The sequence below is a fragment of the Pocillopora damicornis genome, chromosome 9 (assembly GCF_964200805.1).
Source record: "Pocillopora damicornis chromosome 9, jaPocDami1.2, whole genome shotgun sequence".
Taxonomy (NCBI): domain Eukaryota; kingdom Metazoa; phylum Cnidaria; class Anthozoa; order Scleractinia; family Pocilloporidae; genus Pocillopora; species Pocillopora damicornis.
Genome location: NC_142678.1, coordinates 5355186 through 5380394, shown reverse-complemented (window position 1 = coordinate 5380394; position 25209 = coordinate 5355186). Strand labels below are relative to the sequence as shown.

Sequence of the window (25209 nt, the reverse complement as noted above, 5' to 3'; positions counted from 1 at the left end):
GATCATATTAAAATATGTTTAACCCTTTAACTCACAGAAGTGATTCATATGAAACTTTTGCCTGTGATATTCATACATTATCCAGCAAACAGGTAACAAGAATACTCAAACTCATCAGGTAGAAGTCTACATCCTGATCTTACACAAGATTCTTTATTTAATTTACAAGGAGATATGTACCATCTAGAGGGGAGAATTAACAATCAAACCTCGTGAGTTAAACGGTTGAGGGAGAATGCACAAAATTAATGGCGTTCGCCAGATAACGATCTTCATCATTTCATTTCCTAATGCCTCTGGTGATGAAAAAGACAACAAAACACAAGACAGAAATATTGTGCAATGTAAAACAAATTAGGTTTATTCTTCATTCTCGTTTAGCTAAAACAGGGAAAACCATTAAGAGATAAATGGCAAGGTTGTAAGGGAATGGTACAGCTGATAGATATCAATAGCTATCTACGCGGAGGAAATACACACGAGAAACTAGGAAAACATGGGCTAAATGGTAACAACATGAACAGCTGATTTTAATATAGAGAATGCTGTGTTAAGATATCATTGTAAGGACTACTTCAGAGCCAACTTATTTCTAAAGCAGTGGTTCACCCAGAGTATAAAATCCAGAGAGGGGAGGTGCTGGATAAGTGTGAGATTGATCCCACAACTCCCCTCCCTTCAATTGATGGGACCCCTTTTAGTACCTAACTGACACACCCCATCTAGCCTCTGGCTGGGGCTTTCCCAGTGGAATGGTAGAAAGTCACCAGTAGATGGGGGAGAATGAGTAGGGGAGAGGGGGATCTCACAACTTCCCTCATTCAATTAGAGGTACCCTTGTGAACAAACAACCAGCACACCCCTCAGTGCTCGCACTGCTCAAACCTGGCTGAAGACTAGTAATTACTTACATATACACAAGAAAGTGTCCAGTACTACAGATGGTTTCCTAACTTAACTTTCTTTTTCAACTCCACATACGGCAGGGAATTGGAATATCCCAGGCCAAGTTTTAAGATACCATTTCGTTTTCATAATCTAATCCTTTTTTGTGCCATTTTGCCAGTAACGAGTTTATTACAAAGCAACTAAATCATCAACATGTTTCTCTAGGCAGTGTTTGCCAAGTAACTGAGGACAAGAAACCATTTCATAGAAGGATTTAAGGAGTTCAGATTCAATCCTTTGTCACACATATCACAAAATGAAAGGTTACACGGAGAACATGACATAAATCAATTATACCACAAGAGCAACCTTTGTACTACAAGTTTTTTTTTAAAGACTAATAACTTCTTGTCAAATGACTTTTGTCAAGCTACATGTACAAAATGCAAAGTGATCATGAGAATCATCTACAAATTACTTTACTTACTAATATTACATTCACCAGAGTCCCAGACTCTGCCATTCCTCTCCAAAAAAAATTGCCTGACTAAATGCATGACAAGCTTTCAAAACCCAAAACCCAAAAAATGTACTGCCACACTTCAATCTTGCATACTCATCCTAAAAAACACTACATGAAACCACACATGGTGATCTTTCTTTAGAGGGCACTACTCTATCAAGCAATGTCACAGACTGCACAGAATCCACATCTGGTAAACTTATGAAAATAGTGTGAGGTGTGCAAAGGGAGCTACCTTAAATAATTTGAGTGACCATGTTGCAAGGTATTGCAACAAGTGTCAAACATGGCTGAGGTGTGAGTTCTAATATTCAGAGTTGGCTTTCTTTTTTTTTTTTTTTCTTTTCTCTTCTCCTTCTTTAGTTGAATGCTTGATGAAACGAGTATCCTCGAGTAGCAGGAGCAGAGTAAGATTAAGTTAATTGTAGGAAATCAATTTGCCTTTGCCTTGTAATTAAGTTCTGTGTTAGATATGGCTGTTTTACTTCCAGAGTTTCTTGATTGACATGTTCTTCTCGGAATCTTTCTGCATGACCTGGATAGTGAATATGAATGGTAAAGATTAATTCCACAATTGAATCATTTTCATCAAACGCTTTAAGGTAAAGTCTGAACTCACGCCAAGTGGCTAATGCAGCTGGAGATTATGCCTTTGCATGAAGAGACTAGGAGTATCACTACTCCCTACCCACCCCCCCCCCCTTCCCCCTTCTAGGGAAGCTATTCCTTCCTGGGTTGCCCCACAACATATCATCAGGTCTGCCTAACAACTTACCTGTACCCATTTATACTCCTGGATGGAGAAAGGCCCTGTCAGAGTTACACTGTCAGTGTTTTGCCCAAGAACACAACACGAAGACCCAGCCAGGTCTCACATTTAGACCTTGACCCAGAGTCCAGCTCACTAACCACTAGGTTAATGCATTACCAACCATCAAATTCTTAGCTCATCAAAATTTGAATTATGATGAACACACTCACCTTAGTGACAGCCATTTCAAAGTCTTCCTGCGTAACATGAACTCTTCTTTCTCTCAAGGCATACATGCCTGCCTCTGTACAAACACCCTGTAAACAAAGACAATCATGATTCAAAACAGGTTCAAACTGTACACCACTCAGTATTTACATCTATATTCCACTGTAAGCGTGCTACACAACTTTGATATAGTAAATGGTTTGAACCCGGGGGTAACATGTGATACTGTAGTCTGATTGTCCACATGAGTGTAGTCATGAGAAGGACTGTCATTGGTAGTGGTGACTGATGTTTCAACAACCTGAGCAGAAGTCTTTCCACTCTTACAATGACTTCCACTCAGGTTGTAGAGACATAAGTCACCACAACTGAGAACAGTCCTTCTCAGAACTACACTCACCCAAACAATCAGACTACACCAACACTTAACTTAAAATGTTTCCTACACTGATTTAAGTATTCAAAACTTGCATAACTTTGTGGTTACAACAATTCAGCTGAAAATGCTGCTACTGTGAAAATGTGTTGAATAGTTCTTGCAATATAATTGAGAAACTACAAGCAGCCACACAGGTTGAAAACCTATCATTTATAGCAATGGTAAAACCAAAGGAAAATGAAACAATTTTTAGTTCATTTCAACTTAATTCTTGCACGGGCTATTATATTTGTAAACTGAGAGAAAAAGCAGCCTATTACTCAAATAACAGATGTTTCAGGTTAGCTAGCATGCACTAAATTTAACTTTAAATGGAGGCAAAAACTCCTCATACAAGTTCCTATAACTGGTACTTAAGCTAATTATCTAGATTGAATGTGCATAGCACAAGTTTCATTAACTGTAGAACCATTTCAAACCTTGACTTCAGCTCCTGATGATCCAGGCATAAGTTCAGCAATTTTTCTAAGGTTTATGCCTCTTGTTAGGTTCATCTTTCTGGAATGAATCTTCAGGATGTCCAGTCTAGCCTGTAGGGCAATAACAAATCAGTATTAAATTCAAGTTGTATTAGTTGGTCGGGTTGATTGGTTGTACACTCTTGTGAAACAACTTACAAGTAAAATTGTGGCAAATGACTGTATTTAGTCAATTGAGCACCCAACCTCGATAGAGAGCCCACCTTGAATAAGTACCAATGTTGTGGGTAGGAAATGTCAATAATCACTCAGCCTCAAAGCAGCAAACCCTTTAACTCCCAGATCAAATTTGAAATTCTTCTTACTGTCAGCCATACAATTCTCATAATGTTAGTTCAGAGAAGTTAGTATTGGATCAACTAATTATTCCTAAATTGATATTTTTCTTTATTCTAATCACTTATCTGGTTGATATTTTATTGATATTGTAAGGAGAAATTCTGTCTTGGTCACCCACAGGAGTTAAAGGATTAATGAAATGTGACTCAAAATGCTTTTACCTTAAGTCACACCCTTCACTTTCATCCCCTTTTTCAATTAAAAAAATTGCAGCCTATTCCCAGGTAAATATGGTATTTCTCATTGACATAAAAGGCTAAGTTTATAAATTAAATTTTACCTCTTCATTTGGGGGAGGAAACTCTATTTTCCTGTCAATACGTCCTGGTCGCAAAAGTGCTGAATCCAAAATGTCTATCCGGTTTGTTGCCATGACAACCTTGATATTCTTGGTTGCTTCAAACCCATCAAGCTGGTTCAGTAACTCCAACATGGTCCTTTGAACTTCACTGTCACCTGTATCAGGGTTAAATAACTTTGTTACAGCTAAACAACCCTCACAGCTAACCATAATCAATGATTACAAAGTTCATTTGTCTATAGAGAAGGTAGCAGTATATTGGAAGTAAGGCAAAGCTTAAGTCTGTACTTGAGCTTATTGGCTTACAGAGCTGGAAATTACTCTTGTTTCCAAGTACACTATAACATAGCTAGTGAATCTGTCTAATCAAATTCAATTGTGTGAGCATGCTTCATATTCCTAATGTGCACGCTCATCGCATCAGCAAACAAATCACTCGAGAAAAAAAAATTTCCACCGGGTTGAAAATGTTATAAAATAATTGGTTCATACGTCAGCTGTGCATTCATTGAGATATGAAGCACAGTGTGTGCTTCATATCTCGATGAACACACGCTGATGTATGAACCAATTGTTAAATGAAGTGACAAGGAGTATCACTATTTCCCCCTAGATGGGATGTCAGTCCATTACATGGGTACCTCCCAGCATTCCATCAGGCCTCACTGACTATTCATTGTTACCCATTTATACTTGTGGATGGAAAGAGGCAGTGTAAGAGCAAAGACACAATGCACGCCCAAGAACACAACTCATTGACCTACCCAGGTCTTAAAGCTTGACTACTCAACCTGATTTTATTGGAGGTAAAAAATAACCAATTGTGTCAAAATGACAAAACACTTACCACCAGACCCCCCTTCTAATCTTGAGGATCCAATTGAATCAATCTCATCCATAAAAATGATAGAGGGAGCATGTTCTCTGTTGGTTAGAGAAATAGTGTGAAACATATCTATTTAACCAACAGATTCCACGTTGCTGTGCGTCTGTTAAGTAATAGATCATAGATGACGTCAAAATGTGGTAAGAACAAAAAAGTGGCACACGAGGCAAGCTAAGTGTGTCACTGATGTTCTAACCACATTTTGATTTCCTCTGTGATCTACTACTGAACAGACACATGGCAAATTGGAATCCATTTATTTAATATAATAAGGAATTTAAAAAAGTTTTAATGATGATGTCATCTATATGTCTGTCCTCCAATAGATCATCAGTGAGAACCAATCAGAATGTGTGCATAACTGAGCTTATTATATAAACAACAACTAACAAATACAAAAGAGTTTGAATCTCTTTAACAGCTTTGAACAAGCTTCATGTGTTAGAAATGTTAGGCAAAATATCTGAGAGAGCACATGTTGCTGATGATAAAAATCTACTGCTTGATGTCCTGAATGTTTCTAGACATAATACATATATAGGCAGCCTATTAAATCCTCAACTCGATTGGCAAGAATTACTTCTACTGTAGATCTAAATATACTTTTTAACACAATTTGTTGGAAAAGCAATTTACAAAATTTTTGTAGCTTTGTCTCTAGCAGTGCAAATATCAACAGCCATTTGAAATAATTATCTTTAGCTTAAGCACATTTAGTGAAATTATTATTACTATACCTTGCCATGACAAACAACTCTCTAACCATCCTAGCACCCTCGCCAATAAATTTCTGAACCAGTTCTGAGCCTGAAACTCTGATAAAAGTGCACTCGGTGTGGTGTGCAACAGCTCGCGCAAGAAGTGTCTTTCCAGTCCCTGGTGGACCATACAGTAATACTCCCTGGAAAAATTTAATGATATCCACATGTATATCAAAAAAGCTACATTTACACCGTACAGTACTGTCTATCTTTGAGATGTTTCTTTTTAAATCAATTTCCCTATTTGAAATCTGTGTTGATGTCTTCCATTTTGCTTCTTGTCACTTTATTCTTGATAATAGAGACCTTGAGCAGTTCTAATGACAACACAGATTTTGAATACAAAATGAATATAATATCATTAACTGGAAAGGTTTGAATTACTGGATGGGTTTACTATATCTTACAGCACTACACCTCAACTTCTGCACAACATTTGTGAGCAGCATTGAACTCCAAGTGGAAACTTAAATAATTTGCTGTCTGCATTTCGGCTCTCACGCCACAAAAGTTTTGGTGATTCCAAATTGTTATTTTGCAGAGAACTGCTAAGAAATGTATAAAGTTTTAAAATACATGAGCTGAGCTATTATTCTTCCCATTAAATCTTTTGTTTTCACATGTCCTTGTTGCAGTTGTGTTGTGGTTTGCTTAAGGTCCCCAATAATCTAATACCGTGGGGAATTTACGTGAAAGCAAGACAGTGTAAAGTATTTTGTCATTTACATGTTGTTTGTAAGGTAACCAGTCAACTCGCCGACGGACCAACTCGCCGACGCCAACTCGCCGACGTATAAAATCGAGTAGAGACGTCGGCGAGCTGGTCGTCAATCCAATACAACTTATTAGAAGTTAAACATACAGAGAAATAAACGATATTTAGTAAAAAAAACACTGGCGAACATTGGTGAACATCAAACAGAAGCTTAAACATCGGTGAACATTGGTGAACATCACCAATGACTATAACGAACGAGTTATTGTGCGACAACAACACCGTAAAGACTCATCTTGTCAATCGCTCAGATTTTTTACGAAAACTTGGCTTTCTAGACGAGATCTTTACTAAAATGCAATTATTTTTATTTGCAACAAAGTTTATAAGGATCTTAAGGCGAATAAAGCGAAGTAAACCTCGCCAACGACTCTAACAGCTTCAGACGCGAACGAGTTATTGTGTGACAACAACACCGTTAAGACTCAGCATGTCAATCGCTCAGTTTTTTTAACGAAAACTTGGCTTTCTAGACAAGATCTTTAGATCAAGACAAGATCTTTTAAACTTTGTTGCAAATAAAAAGAAATACTTTTTACCAAAGATCTTGTCTAGAAAGCCAAGTTTTCGTTAAAAAATCTGACCGATTGTCATGATGAGTCTTTACAGTGTTGTTGTCATACAATAACTCGTTCGTATTTGAAGCTGTTAGAGTCATTGGTGATGTTTACTTTACTTTATTCGCCTTGGGATCCTTATAAACTTCGTTGCAAATAAAAAGAATTGCTTTTTACTAAAGATCTTGACTAGAAAGCCAAGTTTCCTTTAAAATCTGACCGATTGTCAGGATTGTCACGTTTTCGTTAAAAAATCTGAGCGATTGACATGATGAGTCTTTACGGTGTTGTCGTCGCACAATAACTCGTTCGCATCTTAAGCTGTTATTGTCGTTGGTGATGTTCACCAATGTTCACCGATGTTTAAGCTTCTGTTTGATGTTCACCAATGTCCAATGTTTTTTTACTAAATATCGTTTAATTTTCTGTATGTTTAGCTTCTAATAAGTTGTATTGGATTGACGACCAACTCGCCGACGTCTCTACTTGATTTTATACGTCGGCGAGTTGGTGTCGGCGAGTTGGTCCGTCGGCGAGTTGACCGTAAACCGTTTGTAAAACTGACTTTCTGAAAGTAACTTAAATCTAACCTTGGGTTGATCAATTCCTAGGGCTTCAAAGAGCTCAGGATGCTTCACAGGCAGCTCAATAACCTTGATTTCAAAAGAAACAAAAATAACAAACAACCAGTTAAACAAAAAACAAACAGACCAAATAAAATATTAAGTCTCTGCCTATAAAATCCTTCAGAATTTCAAGTTTCTTCCTCCCAATCAGATGCCATGTAATCAATTCTTTGAAGTACACATGTGTGTATACAAAACAATCTAGACAAAAAATCAAATATGCATATCTTTTACTCTATTCATCAAACTAACCCTGTACTTCCGTACACAAATGTATAAATAGAGAAGATTCAATACCTCCTTGATTTCTTTAATCTGTTTATCTAATCCTCCAACCATTTCATAGGTTGAATCAGGAACCTTCTCAACCATCATCAAACTGACAAGAGGGTCCACCTTGGTGAGAAAGGATTTTACAATTGGAGGTTGAGAAAAAAAATTGTCATCCATGTTTTTGCAACACTTATTTGAGATAAAGGATATATCTCATCCCACAGAGCAGTCCAATGTCTGTGCTTGTGTGAACATTATAATAACTAAGTTACATGCTTTCAGCTTATCAGAACCAAGTTGTTTCACTCAAGTTACAAACAACGCTTTACACTAATTTAAAACAAACACTCTGTTCACCTCTCTCACAAGATCAGTGCATAAAACAAAAAAGATGGCTTTGATGAAGAAACACCATGAGTGGAACACACTGACTCAGCTCTTCTCAAAGAGCTTACAAACGCTTATAGTAGATGTAAACTGTGCACATGTTTACCTAAAATCCACAATGAATTTTTTTTGCAAAATACGCACCTTGTTAGGAAGTATCTTATGAAGCATGTAGCTATCATTTCGCAATGCCACTCGGCAGTTTGGTGTAACCTACAAAACAAGAAGTACAGGGTTTGCTGTGATCATAAAATAAAGAAGATAATGTAGTAATTTTGTACCAGGTTTCCTGTCTCCATTGGGAGACTCATTTCCAGACCATAAAGGGTACAAAGTAAAGCCAGGTAAGGGGTTTCATACAGTGTAACTAAGCATGTACCTTTCTCCTCTGAAAATAAAACAAAATCGTTATGGATACAATCTACACAACTGTACAACATCATCACTTACATCAGCCATATCAATTGATTTGTCGATATCCACCACAAACTTTCCCTCTGGATGAACCTGTGAAAAGCAAAGGATAATGTAAATAATTTCAGTGCATTTGCAGTGAGCTGTGAGCTCCTCTGTAAAGTCACTCTCTGCCAATCATAAGCACATCCACCTTAAACTCCCATCAAAAGAACACAATCCACATATAAAAATTTAACTCTTTGACTCTCATCAATGACCAAGATACAATTTCTCCTTACAATAGCTATACAATACCAAGTAGTGACGAGAAGATAAAAATATATATCAGGGGATTAGTGTTTGATCCAATATAAAATTCTCCAAACTAGCATCATAAAATTGTACAGCACAGTAAGAAGTTACTAATGAGATCTTAGGAGTAAAAGGGTCAAGAGATACTCCAAGTGCCCCTTAAATTTTTATCTCAAATCTGTCTTCAGATGTATTGTCTATTAACAAATCATCCTTACATTTCATTCAAAGACACTAACCTTCACCAAAACCTTCTTCTTGTCCATGGGTTTAACCACCTCACCAACATAAGATCCTTGTTCTTGCAAGAGTTGCAATTCCTCTCTCAGCATTCTCACTATAATGTGGATGTTCAAGAAAACAAAGCCCATTTTTCACTTAAATATAAATGGTTCAATATTTTTTCTGGTATTTCTCATGGGACAAAATGGCAAAAAGTGATTATACAATTCAAAATAGTGCACAAGATAATGTTACAAAAAAAGATTACGGTATGTTTTGCATGTACTGCTGTAGTTGAATTTTTTTTAATGGTACCATCTCAACACTCAGTCAATCGAGATATGACAACTCCAAGCTACATGTGTCCTCAAAATTTCAACTAATTGATCAAGGCACATTGCACTTTACTTGCTCTGAGGAAATAGTCTTCTAGTCTCTGTAGAGAGTATTCCTTTTTAAGGGGTTGATGATCATTGCTAGAAAAAACAAGTTTCAAGTCAAATTAATAAGAGAATTCACACCAACCTTTGGCATTAAGCTCATTTCTCTGGGCTTCCAGCCTCCTCAAGTTTTTAATCTCTTCTGTGACAACCATCTGGAATAAATTTGTAAATTTGTATTTAGTGGCCATAAACACCATTGATTGAGTGGTGTACATGCACTCTACAAAGTTAACCGTTTACACTCTGTCAGAATACACATTCACCATACTGTTCTCTATACATTTGCTATGGTGCTAACCAAGAGAATTTGTTTAACAATCCAGAGCCTCTTTAGTTGGTGATCATTGCCTTTGTTATCCTGACCTAATTGTGTGATTCAGGGATGATATTGTAAGGAGAAATTTGACACTAGTCACTCTTAGGGATCAATGGGTTAATAATGACACAACTTTACATTTCATAACAAAATATAAAGGGTTGGAGCTACATGTAAATGCAAGTTTGCATTAATTTTTGTCACACAGATCTACCTGCAGGAAAAATTTTCCTTCAAGAAAAGGATTGAGTGGCTCACACCCCCAAGTTCACAATTAAAATATTCCTAAGTAGGTTCCCCAGATCAACAAATGTAGTTAGTGACATCAAAGAAGCTTACCACATTTGACTGCAAAATCAGACTAATGCTCGAATCCCAATACAAATAGGTAACTCAGATGTTTTCCATACCCAAAGTTCATAACAATCTTTCTATAATCAACAACCATGCTATAAATTAACTATCTTTGGTACTCTATCTATACGTACAACAGTGTACTTTACCTGGAGAGCCTCAATCTTGGTGACATAGTATTGCTGAATTCCTTCATGCTGTTTTTCTTCTTCCACTTCCATCTACATAAATCAAATAGTGAAGAGGAGACAATTTAAAAACTTAACATATTTTGAAACATGTAAGTCCTGCATCTGAGTGTTGTAATGCATATGCATAGTGAATGTACATCTAAAGGGTACAGTATACAAGTGTACATTAGATCTAACACATGGCCAACATAAATCTTATGCCATTTGATTTAACCCACAAAGAAGTTTGTGGGCATTCACTTATTTACATAGAATTTCTAAAGATTATAACAGAACATTCAGACACACAGGAAAGAGTTTTTTAGCCTGTTGACAATCATGTCCAGATATTACCCAAATAAATTCAACAAGTTTGATAATGGTTGTCCTGGATTTTTAGAAATTCAGTTCTGCTCATTGAGTTTTTCGATATCAGCGGTGAAGAAAGAAATTTCAGCACTGGTGATTTTTTCCCCAACAATTGAAGGACTATGGTTATTTTAATACCATCTATGTTTTTTTAGGGGCTGGTGAATGCAGAAATTCCTTCTTGACTATTACATAATGAAGCATAACAGGACAACATTCCTAGCAAGCAAAGACTGATAGTGTCAACACCAAATTCTGACCACGCATTTTCTCTTGACTCAACATTATTTCTGGCTCTGTACAATAGTCATTAAGGAACTCAAGGACAGCAATGACATTCTTCCAACTTGGTAAGGGTTGTCACTTGTTGGTTTTATAGAGAGGATAAGAGAGGTTATCTCCTATTCTTAGAAAAATAGTAGATATGCACTATAGAATATTTCTTCTTTCCAGTCAATGATAGTAGATGTCACTGTATGCCCTCTGATTAAGATATGCTTCAATGAGCAGTTAGTATAATATTTGCTGTAGATTATGCTGATAATGTGCCCTTAATTTTAATTCTAACAAGTATAAATCATGGTTTTCTTTTCTTTCTTTTTTCTGATAATATCTCAAACATAAAACCCTCAGCTCCTGTGGTCACTGTGCACATCCTCTCTAGATTTTCCATTTATTAGTACTTAAATAATATTTAAATAATATTTAAATAATACTTAGTATGTTTCTGTGATTATATATACTGTACATGCTAGATGAATTCATCTGAATAGTACACATAAGTTGAAGTTGAAGTTGAATTGTTGAAGTCTGCACACGACTTAAAATAGAAAAATATTTGAACAGTAACCTTTTGGTGATCTCTCCTAATATCACAATTGAAAAAATATACCATAGGCAGATGTTGGTCATAGTTTTGAAGTTTACAGACCTGACATGCATACTAATAAGATAAGAAAAGTTTTATCTATTTGATTTGAAAAATGTATAAGATGGGTAATTTTTAAAGATTGACTTAACCCTTTAATGCAATAACCCTTCAACTCCCAAGATCTAATTGTTAATCTCCCCTCTAGCTTCTACATAATTATTTCCTTTGTAAGTAGTTACATGTATGAGAATTTGGTGCTGATCAAGATAACCTTTTACCTGATAAGTTTCAGTATTCTCATTACTTGTTTCATGGATAACGTATGAATATAACTAGAAGAAGTTAAACATTTATCATTACAGGTAATAGATTTGTTTTGGGCACAAGTTTCTTTTTAAGATCTTGTAGTCAAGTGCTAACTAAAAACAACTTTTAGTTGTCATAGTTTAGTCCTGACGGGAGAATAACCACATATAATATATTCAACTTATTGACATTAACATAGATGAAACACTACAGAAAGAGCTTTTCAGCATCAAACAAATTGAAATGAAAAGATTTCTGAAGAATGAATAAATATTCGCTGCAAATTATTACCCATTCTTAGGAGTGTTTTTTAGAAATATACAAAAAAAGCATGCTTCAAACTGAGAAGAAACTATAATAAAAACTGATCTTAAATTGATGATACTCAAAGATTAAATTAGACACTTCAAGAAGGGAGAGAGACGACAATCGATGGAATAATTAACTAAGACGAAATGAAAGAACGCTATCACAAATCCGTAAATATACTTAAGTGACTGTAAGTGACTACGATCACTGGCGCATGATTCAAGTTGTTCCAAGCGTCAATCTTACAATTAGTCCGACTTTAAAACTTCCAAAAATTTCACGTTTTTTCTAAGTTTTCAACGTAAGGATAGACAAAAAGCTGCCTACCTTGTATCAAGTGACTGAATTTTTACAGTATTTTGCATCAACAAACTTGGAAATCACACGTTGAGACGAAAGATTAAGTAATAAATAAATTACAATTAGCTTTATTCGTTTTAAAGTGTAGCGTGCAGCTTGAATCTTAACAAAAAACGGTTTGTAAAAAGTCATAGCTTTCGATCAAAAGATGTCGTCATGTAAAACCACATGATCGACTTTTCGTGTTTTTCACTAAGTAGTGTCTCGATGTTTTATCACTATAACTTCTCTTACCTCATCTGGCTGAATTTTCTGTACTCTACGAGCAGGTTCTTCTTTCTTAACGGTGCTTCTCGTGCTGGGTAAATGCATTACAGCCGTTCCGGCCGCCATGTTGGAATGACTTTGAGAAAAAATCGAAATGGACCATCATGCAAAGCGCGGAAGGATTAGATCATAAATGAGCAATGCATTCTGGGACAATTATAGTTACCAGTTCTTTTCTTCCAGAGGGAAAAAATAGGGATTAGTGTAAGTGGCCTTGTTCGACCTGCACCGTCTGAGAATCAGGCCGAATGAGTTTCGGCGCATGCTCAAATTAGATATTTCCACCCTTCATGCTCTGTTCCGAGTTGTATGAGCAATCGTGGAGATCAAGTTGTAATAAGTAGAGATATCCGATCATCAGTGTGCTTTCGTGGGGCCCGTCCAATTGTGCTCGGCAACTTTTGAGCCACTTTTGGCGTTTGGAGCAACTTTTTGCAGTTCTAACATCCTTGAGCAATTTTTGCCTATCTGGGCAAATTTTTTTAGCAACTTTTTGGTTTAAAGCAGACGCCAAGCATGATAAAATCAACGATTTCACGAAAAACTTCAATTTATGCAAATTTGTTGAATGGCTTGCAGGCCTTCCATCTTATATTAGAGCGGATAATCGGCTGAAACGACGCGCAAAAATGGCTGTCTTCGTTTATGTACTTTCCATGAACGAAAATGGATGGTTAGAAGCCATCTTCCTTTATGAGCAACACTCGAAAGCTAAATTTATTAGCGAAGAACGAAAAACATAACTTTTAATTAACATAAAAAAGAAAAAAAAAATCAAAACATTCAGGAGTCAACTTTCGAAATTTAATTAGCAACTTTTTGTTTTTATGGCAATTTTTCAGCAATTTTATGGCATTTCAGCGAGCAACTTTCTAGCATTTTACGAGCACAATCGGGCAAGCCTGGGGGGGGGGGTGGGGAAGAGATGAGGGCTGATCCTGTCTCAAGTTAACGCACGAATCTTTGAAAAATTTACGCGTCACGTCATTAGAAGGGAAAACTTAAAATCGCTCTTCTTATTATTCATTCAGGATATTATTCATCTGCTGTCTTTTTGCCTCAAAACCACGCAATTTGCATATAACGGCACCTACTATTCACAAGTTTTTGGTACAGCTATGCTGTCATTGCCAACATAGTAATGGAGGACGTGGAACAAAAGGCCTTAGCCACTTTACCGGTTAAACCCTTTTTCTGGAAACGATATGTCCATGATGTTATTTCTGCGGTATTTGGAAATGAAGTGGAGCGCCTCCTATCGCGTTTGAATTCAGTAGAGCCGTCTATTCAATTCACCCTTGAGCGTGAAAAGGATAGACATTTGCCCTTTCTTGATTTAAATGTGTCCAGAGGGGTTTAGGGTAATTTAGAGACAAGTGTCTACCATAAACCTACCCACACTGATAAATACCCCGCTTTCGATTCTCACCACCCTATTTGCCATAAAAATTCTGCAGCCAAAACTTTACTCAGGAGGGCTGACTGTCTACCATCTTCACTCGATTCGAAGGCTGAGGAGAGGAAATATGTTTCTAACGTCCTATAGGCAAACAGCTATACAAAAACCTTTCTCTGTAACTGCCAAAAACCAGTTACAACTAATAGCAATCCTGATGAAAGGGAACCAGCAACTGGTTTTGGTGTTATTCCTTACATTCAGGGTGTTACGGAACCTATCAAGAGAATTTTGAATAGCCACAACGTTAAAGTTGTTCAAAAACCTTTTCAGACTTTGGGGCATATTTTCGCCAAACCTGAGGATCCTGTCACGAAAGAACAACGAACCGACACCATTTATTCTATTCCGTGCAATGACTGTGACAACGAATACATCGGACAGACCAAACATCAGTTTGGCACGCGTTTGAAAGAGCATCAAAAAGCGGTTTTATTTTGCAAAAAGGAAAATTCAGCTTTATCGGAGCACACATGCCTAACTAACCATACAATTGGGTGGGAAAATTCCAAAATTATCACAACTAATCAGCGTTACCACCAGCGCCTTTGTTTGGAAGCTTGGCATATTAACTCCGCCAACGCTCCTTTAAATCGTGACGATGGCGGCTTACTTTCTGACGCCTATTTACACCTCGTTAGAACAGGGCAGCTAATTTGTGATCATATAAAAGGACCTCTTATTGCAACGTTTAGATCACCCCTGAAGAAAGCACTAGACAGGAGTGTCGAAACGTTGGGTCTATGAAATGTAATTTCTTCCGTTACACTCATTGAATCTGTAAACCAGAGTAGCATCAAACCATGTCTCTCTTCTTTGTTTCGGGGATGTCTTGAAGTTTTTAAGAAACGAAAGGAAAAAATTAACGGGTAACGTTGTTCACGTGTATTTCAGCCTTTTTCGGGAGGCAAATCACCTCTTACGTTGGTTCATAAATTTATGAATTCACGCATCACATATCAATTTTGGCCTTTATCGCGCGTCTAGGATAACCCCTTTCCCAACCTCTGCCTCCCTCGGGGGATCAGGTATATTTTTTGGTGACATAACCAAAATCCTCCAAACCCTCTGCAGAAGGAGATAAATAATGACCTGTCTCTTTGTGGCGTAGATAGAGTTTTAGGCTTTTGGATTAAATTAATCATGCTTTAGGTATCTTAAATAATTTGGGCTCGTGTTTTTTCTTTAATTTGTATTTTGCAAACCAATTTGATCATTCCGCCATTCTGGTACTCTCACGGCTTATTATTTCTTCGTTTGTTTTTTTTCATTCCGATCTAACATTATATTAGATGGTCTCTTCAGTTCAAGGTGAAGGTAATTAATGACGTTGTCAAAACCGAAATATCTAAAAAACAATTCTAATTTTATTTGATGCTAGCGCTTTTACAATATACACAGATTCTACAGTGTTCGTACTGATATCACGTAGTAAGGCAGTGTGGTTTCCAAAATATTCAGCTTTATATCACAGTTATCAAAGGAAGAGGACCGCAGATGCTATTGCTTTGCCAAAGATATTACCCACGCAGGCTTTTGTAGGAAATATCTTTTTAACTCCCCCGTCTTCGGCTCGCGATTTACAACTTTCCTTGTGCTCAATCAACATCGCAAATAGGTTGTTACGCCCCTTACCTGGTAGAAAGGGCGGTCTTTTGCTCCAATTAAGTGATTTGGGGTTTATCGATAAAATGAACGATAGGTTTTTGACCAATCAGAGCATTCCGGTGTCTAAGTTATTTTATAAAAACATATATAACTTCAGAGAAGATTTGTTGCGTTCTCCGACACCGAAAACATCGCAGTGGCCACCGAAGTGGCAGACAGGTGAGACCGACCCTGATTATTTTATCTCGAAAGGCAATCGAGTTCGCAAGTACAGTAGAACACCGCTAACTCAAACTCTCAAAGGAAACAAACAAACAAGAAATGGCTCGAGTTTGGGGGGTTCGAGTTAACTGATGGCAAATATTAATTACTGAAAAATTGAGCAGTGGGAAATTAGATCTTGTTCGAGTTACCGGGGTACTCGAGGTGATCGCGTTCGAGATAGCGGGGTTCGGCTGTAATTCTAAAATCTTGAGCTAAATAATTCACCTCAAGAAACTAGGATAACTATAGATAAACAGATAATTTCTGAAAAAGGGGACTGAGGTAACACCAATTTTTCATAAGCTTTTGTTTCATTTTTTCGCACATGATTTTGTTTCAACCCTCTAAAGCCCATTCTTTAAGATATGCAATCCTCTTTATTGACTCAATAAAAGTGAGCGTTTTTGCTAATTTATACTCAAAGCGGGCAGACTAGATATCGAATACTGTTCTGGATGTTTTGTCTCTTAAGAAATAATCGAACAACTTAACACCGGTCCACATTGTCATTTCACAGCTGAATATATTTTTTTGCAAACATCTCAACTGTTCGACTCTTAACTTGATATCCTTCTTTTCGCTCTAACGAAGGGCTAACGCTCGAAACTTCAACTTTACAAACTCTTTAAGGTGGCCAATTTACATTGTCAACTCAGATGAATAAACCTAATCATCTTGTAAAACCCCCAAGCGACGCAGCACCACAGTTTTTTACAAACTTACCCCCTTTATTCATGATATCCTATATGCCACGCTCCAAGTCACGTTTGCGTCAACATGAAGTTTGAAAAATCAACAAAGAAATCTGAATGTTGGATTGCTTGGCTTTCGTCATGAAATTACTGAGACAAACAGTGAAACAATACTGTTAACATGTTTGTTAGTTTTTGTGGTTTAAGTACTCTTTTGGACTTGTGCATAAATCACAGATTAAGTCTATATCAGAGCTGCAAATAAATAATTACAAAGAGCCGGTCACTTACAAAACCTTTGTACAGCGATATGGAACAACTTGCTGGTCGACGACTTTAAGATTTGTAGAGCGGGACAGCCTTATTAGAAAGGCCCTCTCTGATAAGGCTGTCCCTGTCTACAAATCTTAAAAAAATCAAAATACAAAATTCGGAATTTTTCATTGTTCCTTTTTCACAACAAAAACACTTTGAACTAGTGGATCTTTATATGAAGAGGTTCTATATGAAACACATATTGGTCTGATGTAAATTTAGTGAATTCCAAAGTACATCAGGTGTTTTTAACCGATGTTCTGTTTTTGTCCTTTCAACTGAAAACTTGTATGCCGGAAATAATATTTTGGCTTCAGACACTGTGAGACGGAAATTTTTTTTTGAATGTCTGTTAAGTTAAGAAAAACATGAAACTGTTGCGTCAAGAACACGGTTATATGTCTTATTGTTGTTTTGTCGGGGCGGTCCCACAAAGCAAAATAAGACATAATCATGGCAAGTCACTAAAAAATATTTCCTGTTGTTGTTTTTACTTGAACTTAATAATCAAAACAGTACCACATTTATGGATCAGAAAATCGCGAAAATGCCTCGGAAATACTTCAATCCGTTTACCTCAGTAAGTAACCAGCTAAGCTGACTTTAAAAATGTCATACTTTCGACTTGTTTTTAAGCTATCCCTATTAATAGTGTAAGTGCATCAGGTAGTCGGTCCAAACCGTGAATGGGAAAGATTACGCAATCAGAGAAAACTTTTGGTTAAAATATTTTACGCAATTCTTCGAGGGTGAGTACCCCGAGAGGTTAAATTGAATTCATATTTTTGAGGTTTAGGTCAGTAGAGAGCAGTACTAACTAAAAAGGTCGTCATGTCCCATGGTTCTGGGATTATTCAGCTGTCTGAGATTAGAGGGTTATGTCAGATTAAAATATTCCACTATCAGATTCTAACTTGGTTACTCCAATTCGTACGTGCATCAACCTCTTTAGAGAGTAACGCTTAACCAGTTGTGCAAGAGGGAAAGAAATACGTTTATTATTTTGAATTTTTAGCCACTTACCAAATAAATGATGTATATCGAAATGGGAACCACATCAGTAAACTTATGGCGCAATTGTGCTCGGATTAGGAACTCTCGGCGCGACGTACATTTGCAGAATTTCTTTCTTAATTTCGCTGAGTAAGCCGACCCGTGTTGAGACATTATTGAAAGCGTCTTTAGATACCTTGATTACAATTTTGCGGGGATTTAAATTCAAATCGTTTTTCCTCCAGTCTCGCTGGCGAGACGTATTCTGTTTGCAAAAAAATTCACGTTAGGAACTCAGTTCTACCTCGGTGTACTTTTTGCCACCGACTACACAGGCCACAGCTTGGTAAGTAGACATAACGCTGAAAATCAACGCTTCTTGAGTTTAAATTGTGTTTTCAAAAGATAACTTCTTAATTTACACATCCTGACAAAACTTTACTTAAACTTTCTTAGTTCGTCATTTCCAGCAGTTCTGCGACATTAATCCTCTCCTCTATACAAGCTCTCTGCTTGTATCTGCCATCTGTTTATCGTGGCTAACTAATTTCAAGAATTTATTCCAATTTACGAAAAACTTCAACGATTTCAAAAGTGCACCTCAATATATTTAAAGAAATTTAGAATTATATTAACATTCGAACAGATTCGCTCGGAACAATAATACTGAAATATCAAATCGTCTTTACATCGCCTTATCCTGAATCAGACCTTACATTCTATTCCACACCTAACTCACTTTATCGCAAAAAAAATAAAGATAAAGATCTCTTTCGAGGATTCAAACAGTTACACTCAAATCATTAGAAAAATTAATTGTATTAACATTTTTTTTATCAACTGGTTATAGAGGTTGGGTCAAATTCGTTCGCCTTGACTCAGTCGCAAATGCTAGAGTGATAAAGAACGACGCAAGAGTTGTAGCAGCCGAATTACGTCAAATTTTATGAGTTGATCACTGTAATGTTTTTTTTTTCATACCATGGAATTCTCCACCATTTTTTCCTAGATAAACATCATCATGTGAAGGCGTGCAGTAAATGCGAGGAAAGGTTTAATGATTCCTTAAATCTTCTTTTGTCGGCCCTAATCTCCTTTAGTGAAATCCTATTTATGACACGATTTAAATTGCAAATATAGATCCAATAAAGTGATTACTAGAAACAATAACACTGATTGAAACGCCACAACAGCATACGTTTCAACGACAAGGATTTTACAAGTAACCTTCAGAGTTGTCGTTTCGAGTTTAATCAACTTGGTGTCTTTACCATACTGCGTTTGTTGAAATAGTTTTTGCTTCAAGTTGTTATTCACCCGTTTGTTTGAAGTTTCACTGAATCCTCGGGAGTTTCCTTATGTCCTAAAAGAATGCAAACATTTTGCTTACCATTGTTTAACAAAATTAAGCCAATTTGCGCCATGTGACCGCAATTAAAAGTTCATCTTGAACAGTTTCTCTCTTTTTCTTCTTTCAAGGAACGCGACGATCTCTTGGCTTTCTTGTCGGTTATGAAAGAAATTTTATTCGCTCAATTCTTGGAAAATATTCGATTAAAGCTAAAAAAAATGGAAACAGATTACGACATTTTCAAATTGTTGTTCAAAAGGTGGAAAACATCCTCACAAACTGCAATTCGTTTGTGTCGCTAATGCATATTTCTGTCCTTTTTTTCTGGCAATTTGCACGCGACTATATCTAACTATAAACAATGTCACTGGATAGGGGTGTCTCCCGACTTTCAAAACAAATCTGTTCTTTGTGGCTTTTTTCTTTCATTATAACCAAGTAAAACAATCACATTCTCGTCCTAGGAGTATTAATCTTTTGTTTTAGGTGTCGCGACTCCTTGTTACACCGACGAGACAGTACATCTTTGAAATTGTTTGGAACTGAGCATTTCTTAATAAAAGGTCGCATATCCCAAAAAGAATTTATAACTACGGCATCCAGTATTCAATATACGTCATTTATGCTTAAACTCCCCAGAGGCGACAGTCGTGAGAAGATCTGACGAAGTATAGTATCCTTCAAATGCAGATAAGTTTCGTTATTGGTGAGCTATCCTAGACGCAAAGTTCAAGTCTTGTTTACAAGTAGGTATTTGTCATAACATCGTGATTGATTGAGGCACTACTTTCGATAATCCTTAGTTTGTAGTAATTCTTCTTAACCAACTCTTAATCAAGTGTCTTATCAGTTTAAACACTTCACGTGGGTTTAAAAGCTTTGAAAAAAACCGACACAGTGTTTCACCTCGTTGCAATGAAAGGTTATCGCAAAGAACATTAATTAACGTGATTTGTGCGACAGTCGAAAAGACACATCGAGCTTTTTACAAGAAAAATCTCTTCACTACATCAATTAATATTTCTCACGGATATTTGCAGTCTGATATTATTCTTCTTTAATACTGTTTCTGTGCATTGTATTGTTCTTTTGTTCTCTATTTGCTCTTATCGCTGAAACACAGACGATGAAACATAACAATTCTCATTTTAGCCCAATTTCTTTGAGCAGTTGAGTTTTGTTGGCCAACGGCCAGTCAAACCTTTTAAAAGGTTCGGGCATGGAGCAAATACGTGAAAGAAGGCTGAAAAAATAGTTACAGTCTTTCGAGGCTGTACAACATAAATATTGAACCACAAAACGGTTTTGAAATTGAAATTCTTATCAGAAAAGATTTTATAGTAAGATAAGCTTCTTGAAGATTATGAGTTGAGTGAGGAACTGGTCTAGATGCTTACCTTTCAGATTACTCTTTAAAAAGAGCAAATATCTTTAAGAGGTAGCAAATATATTAGTCACTGTTAGCAGTTCGTTGAAGGGCTAATTTCCTGCAAAATTACAGATCAAACAATCATTATGACGAAGATACGACGTTTTTTTCTTTTAGTGTTGAATGCCATAACCGTTCGCCTGGCAGAGTACAGCTTTGTCCTATACTCAAACAAAGAAACAATTAAAGATTAAGAAAGAGAAATTGAAGAATTAAAAATATTGTTCGCAGGGTGGTTGAGGTTCCAAATGTTTCGGTACGCTAATATAACAGAACTACCCAAAACTGCAGGCTCACATGTGGTCTACGAGATCACGTGCATTTTATCCGAATTCTAATTGGCTCGGTCGTTGTCAGTCGCATTTGGCACTGATTTTTTTTTTTAACATGTTTTTTTTCGCAAAATTCAAATCAAAAGGGCTATTCTTTAGTTATTATGAGTTATTTGATCAGTCTGAAATTCAAGCAGAGAAGTCGCACCGAATCTAAAAAAACATTCATCGAGGTGTCAAAACACACAATGGACATGAAAAGCAAATAAAAGTGAGTTGGCCTAAGTGACAACGAGTCGACGAGACATGCTAAATACAGAAGTCTAGCGACATCAATAAACAGGAACGCTTCTATTTTTCGGTAACCTGTTATCAGTTACCAAAAGTTGAGTCTTTTACTTAAATTTATAGAAAAATTTCTAGACTGGTGGTCCATTTTCAGAGGACGTTATCCCGATTAGGGCAGCATGCCAAAGTATTACATCGCAAAATACCCTAAGCATTTTGAAAAATTGAACTGACCATCTTTGCTTTAGGTGTAGAGGGTAGCGCTCGAATCCAGGCTTCTCGTTCTGAAGTCATTAGCGCTAATCACGAAGCGTATAAGGGCAAGCAATGCACCTCTTCTCCTACAATTAACATGGGAAAGGTAAAAGTGTTCTACTTCCCCGAAGGAGGAGATTCCTCGGTGCTGAGTGGATGTACCAAGAAAAAAAAAAGGGAAATATTTGTTTTCGGTACTAGTAAGTTTCGCATACCTAGAGCTATCTGGATCCAGGTGCATCTGATTTCAACAGCAATGATTAATTCATCATCACCCCCAAAAACAAGACAAAGTAGGGAAACAGAGAGGGAAATCAGTGCGTTGATTTCGGCATAATTGTAATTGGTTTCAGATGCAAAGGAAAGACGCTTTCCGTAAACGGTTCACATTGTAAATTTTTGCTCAAGAAATATTATTTTCTATATCTTTTTTAAAGTCGTTTACTGTGTCAAAACGGAAATCCGCGCTATCAACGCAAAATACGAGACCGAGGCTACCATTCATGAGGTCGTCTTGGGGAAACATACATCCGTTTGAGAGGCCATGCATCAATTACTCTGGCAAATCTGACGTGCATTATCTAAAGGCTTGGATCAGGAGACTCCTTCTCTGTCGCTAATGCTCTGATGTTACAATTAATACTTTACTAAAGCAACCAGCAAGGAAATTTTCACAGTCAATTCACCTAACGAGCTTTTACTAATTTGCTCATTCGTAAGGCTTTGGTATGATACCATAACCGTACATCCAATTTGCTTTTCCTCTTCCTTATTACCTGTCTTCTAGACGCTGTTCTCAAATCCTAGAGAGAATTTTTCAAGCGATCACTCCTTGAAGTAAAACGATTTCGAACTTAACCCTTTACATCCTAACATCAGGATGCATAGTCTCCATACCGTTCTCTATACATTTGTCAAGATGCTGACAAGGAGAATTTGCTTAACAATCAAGAGCTTCTCTGCTTGGTGATCATTTCCGTTATTCTCATGACCTTAATGTGTGATTCAGGTGCGATATCGTAAGGAGAAATTAGATGCTGGTCACTCTTAGCGGTCAAAGTGTTTAAGGAATGTGTGCTGATTCTGCTATAAATTCTCAAAACTGAGACACTTAAGAACATAGGACTGCAACTAAGACGAAACTTCGAGGCTATCATTGTTATCTTTAAATTCAACACTACTTAATGGTGAACTGGATTTTGCGGAGATCTTTATATTCAAATTTATAGAAAACTTAATTAACAAGGCGTGCGTCTTGAGCTCTGAAGAACAATTCTCCAATGGAATGTCATAGCGTCTTGCTTTTGTGCACCGCTTAGTTGCTTCACTATTTCGACATGATTTACAATAAGTGTTGGCGAAAACGCGCAAACCGCTTCACTTACCAAAATGTTTTGTCAGCGTGTAAATGGCATACTTCCTGAGAGCTAGGTATGCATTAACGCAGTGCGAGCGAGGAGAGGAAGCTTGCTGAGTTTCCACACGTCTTCCTGCATGACAATTAACTTTTCACATGTGTTGGTCTGGGAAGTTGACCTCGAAATCTTCATTCAAGCTGTGCTTAAACAGAAGTCTTACTTTGCGAGGAAAAACGCCCTGAAACGTGCAGACATTTTAGTCATTCCAAATGGACGAACACCGGTGTAAATTGTTTTTGAAAACAACGTGAAACGCAAAAATTCACAACGGGAATCGATCGCTCCTAGAACAAGAGGATGTTTGCCCGAGAATTCAACCACAAGGTTTATTTTCCATCGAGGGGTCTTCCTGAAAGAGTGCGCTTCCTCGCTCAATCCATGTTTACATGCGAACGAAAACGGTATGTTATTTTTTTAAGAATATATAAGAAGTGTGTATTAGCCCTGTAATGGTAGATCTATGACTGTATCACGTATGCCTCTTACACTGAAAGCGCCAGTGTAGAATATCAGGGGAAAGACTATCACACCAGTCACGTCTAGCCTGTATATTAAAGACTCTTTCAGTCCCTAATCCCTCTACATGTTCAGTTAAGGCTGTAAAGAACTTAAAACGTTTTCGTGCAATTATGAATGCTAATACAGTTTTAATTGGTCAATTGTAATAATCCAAAGGCACAGACTGGGTCGGTAAATTTATGCGAACGAAACAATTTTTTCGTGTCACAAGATACGGTAATGTTTTCGTCTGCATTTGATGAAAATTCTAACGATAAATAATTTATACTTCTATTAAACTGGAACAAAAACAAATGTTTTTTATTTAGAAAATTACTTTGGACCTAATACATCAAAGATACTTAAAAAGTTTATAAGCAAGTCTTGCTGGGTTTGAATCAATTCTACGGAGAAACGCTGACAAGTGATGATGACTTCGTTGTCAACTGACTAATATTTCTACCTCATTGCATGAAAATTGCGCCTCAGTAATTAATCGCAAAAATCATTAAAATGCTTTGATTACTACGTGACACTTACGTAGATGCGTGGGGTTATTACAATTCATGCAAAAGTTCTAGTTCTTTCTCCGTGCAATGATAGCATAAAATGTTTTTAGAACTCTTTTCCAAACACTGCACTGTTTAGACGGAAAAAGAAACAAACAAATTATTTTTCGGAACTTCTTCTCTGTAAAATTTCCTGTATTGTCGGGCTATTATCAAATTTCTCGTTATCAATCACAATCAAGAAGTTCTACTTATTGTTGTTTCTGAATAAGGCAAGGTCTGTTTTTTTTTTTTTAAACGGAAAAATGTTGAAACTAGATCTGTTTCAGCTAACTCTCCATGTGCTACTACATTTTTTTCATAGCCATATGTCAGGAGAATCGTTCACTGAAATGCGAATTCGAAATGCCGTTTTTGCACAAGTTTTTCTCCTAGATTCTTTGGAACTAAATTTAAAGTAGGCGACTAAGAGAGCCTCACAGGGACAAGGGTAAAAATTGGTTTAATTTGTACTGGAAATACAAGTCAGCGGAATTCATATTAACGGAGACGTTTTGGAGTGAAGCTGTTCATATTCAAATACTTAGTGCATAACATTTAATTAACCCCCAACCATACAAATGTATCTAAAGCAGCATTCAAATCTCATTGCAAATTATAAAAGATTCTTACGAATACAGTACAATAACTTGAGGGACGAAGAACTTGTTGGAGTTTTATGGATGCTTGTCTCGTCAAGAAATCACCTGAAGCATTCAATTCAGAGAAAGACAACAATTTTGGCAGATTATAGTTGTTGTTTCATTTAATTTGTGGTTTCTATCACAGCGAAAAAACCCGTAAGTGGTCGGAAGTGGCCGGGGTTTGGAAGGTTTTTCGGATGTGGTCGGAAGTGACCGGAAGTTGTCGGGCTCGACAAAGCGTGTTCGGGTGTGGGCGGACGTGGTCGGAAG

General features: G+C 36.9%; 2 protein-coding genes across 6 annotated transcripts in view; one reads left to right on the top strand and one right to left on the bottom strand.

Moving 5' to 3' along the window:
- Positions 1 to 333: 333 nt before the first annotated feature.
- Positions 334 to 13009, bottom strand: LOC113664733 (26S proteasome regulatory subunit 8). Its single transcript, XM_027180359.2, has 14 exons — positions 12876 to 13009; positions 10406 to 10477; positions 9669 to 9738; positions 9161 to 9258; positions 8664 to 8720; positions 8358 to 8426; positions 7851 to 7949; positions 7518 to 7580; positions 5572 to 5735; positions 4796 to 4872; positions 3928 to 4103; positions 3249 to 3359; positions 2393 to 2479; positions 334 to 1946 (listed from the first exon to the last, which is right to left on the bottom strand). The coding sequence occupies exons 1-14, from the start codon at positions 12972 to 12974 to the stop codon at positions 1893 to 1895; spliced, it is 1296 nt and encodes a 431-aa protein (XP_027036160.1). The 5' UTR covers positions 12975 to 13009; the 3' UTR covers positions 334 to 1892.
- A 3121-nt stretch (positions 13010 to 16130) lies between these two features.
- LOC113664748 (uncharacterized) overlaps positions 16131 to 25209 on the top strand; it is a 34542-nt gene continuing 25463 nt past the window's right edge. Inside the window, exons 1-2 of one of the 5 annotated variants that reach the window (XM_089182023.1) lie at positions 16141 to 16191; positions 20227 to 20333. The gene's annotated coding sequence lies outside the window, so the exon portion shown is untranslated. Of the gene's footprint in view, positions 16192 to 20226; positions 20334 to 22980; positions 23651 to 25209 lie in introns of those variants that run through there. The other 4 variants (XM_089182020.1, XM_089182026.1, XM_089182027.1 and 1 more) reach the window with 4 other exon arrangements.

Excerpts from the sequence above, each read along its gene's own strand:
- LOC113664733 (XM_027180359.2), bottom strand. The coding sequence starts at position 12,974 with ATGGCGGCCGGAACGGCTGTAATGCATTTACCCAGCACGAGAAGCACC. Across the intron at positions 9,739-10,405 it reads CCAAGATTGAGGCTCTCCAG|ATGGTTGTCACAGAAGAGAT; the intron begins GTAAAGTACACT and ends AATTTATTCCAG. Across the intron at positions 5,736-7,517 it reads TAGGAATTGATCAACCCAAG|GGAGTATTACTGTATGGTCC; the intron begins GTTAGATTTAAG and ends AAATTTTTCCAG.